Consider the following 6,126-nt stretch of genomic DNA (forward strand, 5'->3'; position numbering starts at 1 on the left):
ATGAGAAAAGCATGCAACAGATGGTTCGAAGCCGCGGGTCAGTCTCAGACGGGCGGTGGTAAGCGCCCGACAAAGACAGCCAAGGAGCCGAGCAACTACGTACAGTATTTCATTCGAGGCTGAATGTCTGTACATTAATATTATGGTCTTCTAAAAGGCGCCGGTCGACCGTTCTGTGGCAAATATTCCCTGGAACCGTTATAGATGGCCCTCAAAGCGCTGGATGACAAATGGGTCGGCGTTGGATAACATCAGTATGGCTCCATCCGAGTGGCAGGCGCGGTATCTGATACCCATGATATTTCAGGTTACATTCGACTGGGCGCCAGCTGTGGAGCTTAAAGACCGCGGTGCTTTCCATTGCTCACTGGCATAGCCAAGCCTTATACGAAGACTAGCTGTAATCGGAGAATGCAGGCGAGCGGACAGAACAACCTCATTTCGCCGGGGCAGGGTCAGAAGAGGTGTGTCTTCTGGACTCACATCGATGCTGGGATGCCTGGGATGGGAGATCCAAGGATGGAATACTCATTTGGATGAAATAGCGCAAGTCCGGATGCGGAGGAGGCTCTGCACGATAAGTCGCATCTTGCACCTGAGTAAGTCCTAGCTGCCGAATCACTGCGAGATATCACGCTTCCTGATCGTCTGCCATCTTATCAGGCCAGCAAAAGCTGCGGACGCCCCCCGTTCGCCGACCAGTTCTCCCAAAGTTGGGTCTCATGAGCTGCCAACGTGAGTAGACCCCGTGTGACATACCAGCTATCTCGTACTGAAGTCTCTGCATAATCAGCGGAACATCAGAGCATGACGCGGCCAATGCACCTCCCAAACCGATGTACAGGCCAAGAGCACCCATTAAGAAGCCCATTACGTCCGGGAAACCCAAGGGTGCCTGACCTGGAGACAGAGCCTCTACCGCGCAAGATGTTACCGCGTATGAATGTACGATAGTTGGAATCTTGGACATCAATTCTTCGATCCGAATGCCACAGTTGCTAATTCAGTCGTCTTTATAAAGTGTGCGGCTCCCAGTCGGTATTTTATCCTAAACCCTTCGCTATAAGCGTTTCTTCTCGGGCGATTTTGCGACTGAGAGGACGCCGCGCCTAGCTCTCAGAGATGCTATGTGGGAATGTCAGGAAGCTCGAGAATGGGCTCGTGAGTCCTGAGCGCAACACGATGGATACCTTCTACAAGGGACAAATACCCTTATTGCTACACCCAGCAATATGAGAATGACTGGCATCGGTGTTATACTGTGCGAATAATATATAAATACTACCAGCACCACTCACGACTTGACTGATACAAATACTCAGCAATACATCGAGCGTAAGATGACAGATCATAGGGTATGTGAATAGGCAGGCAAAGGCCCGCGATGCGTCTACTGTTTGATGGAGCCACCGAAGAAATCTATGGCAATTGCCGTTCTTTCGTTAACGACAAGCAGGGCAATATAGGCACATAACTTACAGTATTTTGATGTGTATTTCACCGAGTGTACAGTAGTGTCACTGGGGGAGCACTGGGGGACAGGATAGATCATGATATGTCTGGACAGACCGTCCTAACATAAGACTCACCGATCCGGGCAACTGACCACCGACAGTATTCACGCGGTAAACGCTCGTCGCCAGATTGCCCTGGACGACTTTCAGCTGGAGCCAGTCGACATTCGCCGCCCCATCGGGCGACGCGAGGTTGCCGGTCCTCGCGCCGATGGCGAAGGCGTTAGGATTGCCGGCGTACGCGGCTGAGGTGAAGTCCCACTTGGGGGACGTGCCCGAGCCGGTGATCGGGTTGGGCACGAAATAGTGCTGGCCGAGGACGACTTTGACGGGCATGTTGCTTAGCATGGCGATGACCTCCTGAGCGGTCAGAGACGCGGGGGCATGCTCCCAAGCAGTGTAGGCCGTATTTTGGATAGAAGCGAAGGCGGGCATGTTATACAGGCATGAGATGTCGAATACCTCTGCCACAGCTCCGATATTACTGCAAGATAGGGTCAGCTATGTGGTCAGAGGGCGGCCGTTTGTCGTAATACATACGTGTAAGTACCCGCAGATGAGCAGGTGTAGTTTTGTACGCCGACGCCAAGGGCAATGAAAGACGGAGCCCCGGTAGCTGGGGTCAACTGGCTCTGGTTCGAAGGGAGGGGTAAGGTCGCCGAAGAAATATCGCAGGCAGCGTATTGACCAGGTGCAGCGAATACGCCCGATGTAACGGCCAAGACGGTCAAAGCGAACTTGAGAAGCGTCATCATTTAGGCAGGCAGTTGGAAGGAGTGAAATGAAAGTGAATGTGAGGAACAAGCAGCAAACAAAGGGGAAGGTAAGTGAGTCCTTACTCAGAGAGCAAGGTCCTCGTATTTAACATGCTGGGCTCAGGGCGGTAGCGCACAAAGACTTTTTGATGGCATCCCGCTGCAAGAAAAGAGGGATTATTAGAGTGATAGACGAGCCCGAGAGGTCCACTACCGGTTAGCTCGTGATGGAGTGAGGGCGATCACTCCGTTAAGCTTTGAAATGATGTACGCACCTCCGGGGGCTTTCTCAATCACCATAACGATGCGAGAGACCATACCCTCCACAGCCTTAGTGCAGGGAGGGCAAACGTCATCCTGGCAGAGTAAGCGGCATATGAATTTCTGTGGTTCGGGATATCTATCCAGAGCTATGGGCGTTTGTGGGTAACGGCACGAGCTCCTTTGACAGCCTTTAATTTTGATCTCGTAACTTAAACATGCATCGGTGTCATGTCACCGCACCAGCACATGCGAGGTCAAGAGGACGAACGGCCGATTGCCTAACGCGAGGCCAATATACGAGCAAGCACGTACTAGTACATATATGGTCTGTTGCTCAATAGGTTCGTGATCGCGGCGGTTGTGGCAGTGGTCCTGATGCAGGCACGCTTCATCTCAAACTGTAGCGCGGCCGATCTTACATACCAGATTCCATATTAATATTCATCCTCCGGCACTTGCTCTCCTCCAGCTCGTGTGATGTTGGAAGGATGCCAATCCTAAGGACTCGAAGTTCGAAGGTCAGTTGTACAAGAAGTACTAGGACGGGCCGTACCTTCCTAGAGTAAATCTCAGGCTCAGAGTAGTGAGCCTGAGCCCGATGATCACATCCCGATCAATATTTTGTATGTTGCCCGCTGTGGACGGTCCTGATCCAGGCACCCGGAGTCAGTCTACGCATTTCTACCACCTCGGTCTCCACTGCACAACGAAATGAGATGAACCAGACACTTCCTCCCTGTTTAACGTGTTATCCAACGTCGACCACTGCCTACAGTCTGAGTACTAGTGCTCAGAATCGTCCCGACTAATGCACGGACGCCCTTATAATTACATTCACGGCATTGCGACGTAGGTGAGCTGAAAGTTTGCATCAGTATTGATTTGGGAGACAAAACATCGCTGAATGATCAGGAATGCGTGGAAGGTCGTGGCTCTTCCCTGGCTGCACCAAAACTTGTGCTCATTGGAGCGTCCCTACCTATAGACAGGATTGTTCGCCCATCTACTGGATATTGAGGAGACGCCGTTTACAAGTCTACAGCGTCCCGAGGTTTCCCCGGACTATTGGCCATTCTACGTGCCAGGTGAGAAAACAATCGGACCACTAGGCCGAGTGCCACATATTATCACACCTGCGAGCAGTGCCCTTTGCTATAGCGTCGTACGACCCGTCTTAAAGGAAGTCCTACAATAACTCGAATTTGATGGACAGCAGAAGCCCGAGTAACAGGGTAGCGGTATCTCCTAGAAGATATTCGTTAGTCTCACAGAACCGCCGGTACTGTAGTGCATTCTCCAGATCACTGGGTTTCATTCATGATCAACGAAGTGAGCACAGGAATGCAATAGTGTCCAAGATTAGTGTTCTGGAAGTACAGTCTTTAAAGCTACATCCGTCCATGTTAAGAACATCCGTCCGTATGCGAACCTGTTTTCCCACTAATGCACCGACGACCCATAGAACCCTACGTAACGAAGAAGCGGTTACGTTCAACATCAGCGAATCCAGAGAAAGACGTGATCAGCTTCGACTCACAATACTGCGACGTATACCTGACAGATAGAAGCGGCGAACCGGGGGCGCACTAATTTAGCACCGTTGAACATCAGCAAAAATAGCGCATTCTCTCAAAATTTCAGCAACGCACCGACGCAGGCGGTTGCCCGCCCCTTGTCTGGGTGCGGTACACGACAGTCGCCAAATCCCCCTGAACGACGTTCAGCTGCACCCAATCGATGTCCGCCGGCCCCGTCGGCGCGGGCAGGTCGCCCACGCGCGCGCCGATCGCGTACGCGTCGGAGTGGCCCTTCAGACGCGCGGAGGTGAAGTCCCATTTGGGGCTGACGCCTGATCCGGCGGGGTTGGGCACGTAGTAGTGCTGGCCGAGCACGACCGGATCCCCCGAGAAGGCGGATATCAGCTCGAGCGGGATGACAGACGCGGGCGTGATGTTCCATGCCGCGAAAGTGATGTTGGGGATGGTGTTGAAGAGTGGGGTGTTGTAGAGGCAGGAGATGTCAAAGAGGTCTGCGACGGCGCCGACGTTACTTGTGGTGGCATGAACAACTTCAGTGCCATTCGATATGGAGTCAGAAGCAGAGACCTACATCCAGGTCGAGGTATTCGAGCAGGTGTAATTCTGCACACCGACACCGAGAGCGACATAGCTCAAGGTCGCATTCGGTGGCGTGAGGTGCGTCTGATTCGCGGGCAGAGTCAACACAATGTCGGAAACATTGCAGCTGAGAGGTGGGGCAGCCTGCGAAACAGCAACGGACGCGGCAGCGACGCCATACACCATGGGGATGACCTTCATTGTGGCGAGTGAGGGCAGGAGAGAGCTCGAACACGTCGACAGTATGTCGCAACAAGGGTGCGCCTTTTATATCCAGATCCTTGGTTGAAATGAGTGGTGAATGGCTGGGAGGCCAAAAATAGCGTCGAACGAGATGAGAATTATCGAACCTGTCGGAGGTCGCCACTGATAAATTCGGGAACGAAGGACGCTAGCGGTGATGGCGGATATGCGCGCCGGAAATAGAGCATCGCGTTGCACGATACCGAGCGGGCAGACCCTAGCAGATGACCGGGTCCGCCAGGATGGCCGGGGTGATGCATAGTAAAACACCAGCAGGTTACATGCTGGAGCACAGGAGAGCAACCTAACGGGAAGGCTGTGTTCGATCCCCATTCTGCGACAAGCCGGGATATGTCGCAATACGCCTCGTTCAATTGCATGAAAACCCTAGACACGGAGAAACCATGTCGGACAGTCAAGGCACCCATTAGATAGAGGACAGTATGATATTCCGCCAAGACTGTCGACGCCCACTGTATCGCCGCATTCAGGTCTTTCAGGAAGCCGACGCAGTACGCAAAGGCGTATTCACTCGAATGTTGTCGCCCTGAAGCTGGGTTCGTCCCGGTCATCCTCATGACTGAGATTGCGGGTAGATGAATGGGATCCAATTCGAGAGACTCTTGGCGGCATGGTCGCAGAAGCCAGAGGGAGCTGAAGCTGAAGGTTATAGATTGCAGTTGATGCTCGGGAGGTCCTAAGTTCCGCTGGCATTCCTCTGACCTGCAGTCATGTCAGGAGATTCATAGGACCCGCAGCCGACCTACACGGGTTGCTGACAGTCTTCGCACCAGTGCACTAGTAGCCGTACCGTATCCAGGGTTAGATTTCGATCCTACCATGCGTTCCTCCTGTGAAGTTCACTACAGTCGTTTGCATATGAAACCGAAAATCGGGTTTCCATGAGCATTGTTTGTTCGAGCCAAATATACCCATATGCAGTAATGCGAGATGGCTTCTTGTGACTGTGTGACTCTGTAGACTGCAGCCCGCCCTCAGGCTGACAAACTGCATGTGCTGTGTAGTCTGTTGTAGACTCGATCTCGTAGCTCATCAAGGTAGATAGCAGGCTCTCCCTCAATAACTGATCGCACGAAGTTCATATCCTGCATGTCCAGAGTGCGCGGCCGGCCTCGAGGTCTAGCATTCGGGTTGATGACTGTGCCGTATTCCGTGTAGAGTCGGAGAACTTCGAAGACTGTGCTTATGCTGCATCCCGCAAGCTCAGAAATC

At 52.7% G+C, this 6,126-nt stretch overlaps 3 protein-coding genes across 3 annotated transcripts; 1 reads left to right on the forward strand and 2 right to left on the reverse strand.

The window, feature by feature from the left end:
* Positions 1-76: 76 nt before the first annotated feature.
* Positions 77-1,054, forward strand: GLOTRDRAFT_112222 (uncharacterized protein). The gene is made up of 6 exons (XM_007871232.1): positions 77-99; positions 158-254; positions 308-464; positions 546-599; positions 664-735; positions 794-1,054. The coding sequence occupies exons 3-6, from the start codon at positions 412-414 to the stop codon at positions 897-899; spliced, it is 285 nt and encodes a 94-aa protein (XP_007869423.1). The 5' UTR covers positions 77-99; positions 158-254; positions 308-411; the 3' UTR covers positions 900-1,054.
* A 336-nt stretch (positions 1,055-1,390) lies between these two features.
* On the reverse strand, positions 1,391-2,266 carry GLOTRDRAFT_132368 (malate dehydrogenase; the record flags this gene model as incomplete). The annotated part of the gene is made up of 4 exons (XM_007871233.1): positions 1,391-1,419; positions 1,480-1,531; positions 1,590-1,998; positions 2,055-2,266. 4 exons carry the CDS (start codon positions 2,264-2,266, stop codon positions 1,391-1,393), a joined length of 702 nt encoding a protein of 233 aa, XP_007869424.1.
* A 1,805-nt stretch (positions 2,267-4,071) lies between these two features.
* GLOTRDRAFT_25926 (uncharacterized protein) lies at positions 4,072-4,815 on the reverse strand (the record flags this gene model as incomplete). Its single annotated transcript, XM_007870962.1, has 3 exons — positions 4,072-4,119; positions 4,183-4,582; positions 4,643-4,815. Coding segments are annotated over 3 exons (621 nt in total), but the record flags the coding sequence as incomplete, so codon positions are not given.
* Between the last annotated feature and the right edge of the window lie 1,311 nt (positions 4,816-6,126).

This window comes from Gloeophyllum trabeum, assembly GCF_000344685.1.
Source record: "Gloeophyllum trabeum ATCC 11539 unplaced genomic scaffold GLOTRscaffold_00013, whole genome shotgun sequence".
Taxonomy (NCBI): domain Eukaryota; kingdom Fungi; phylum Basidiomycota; class Agaricomycetes; order Gloeophyllales; family Gloeophyllaceae; genus Gloeophyllum; species Gloeophyllum trabeum.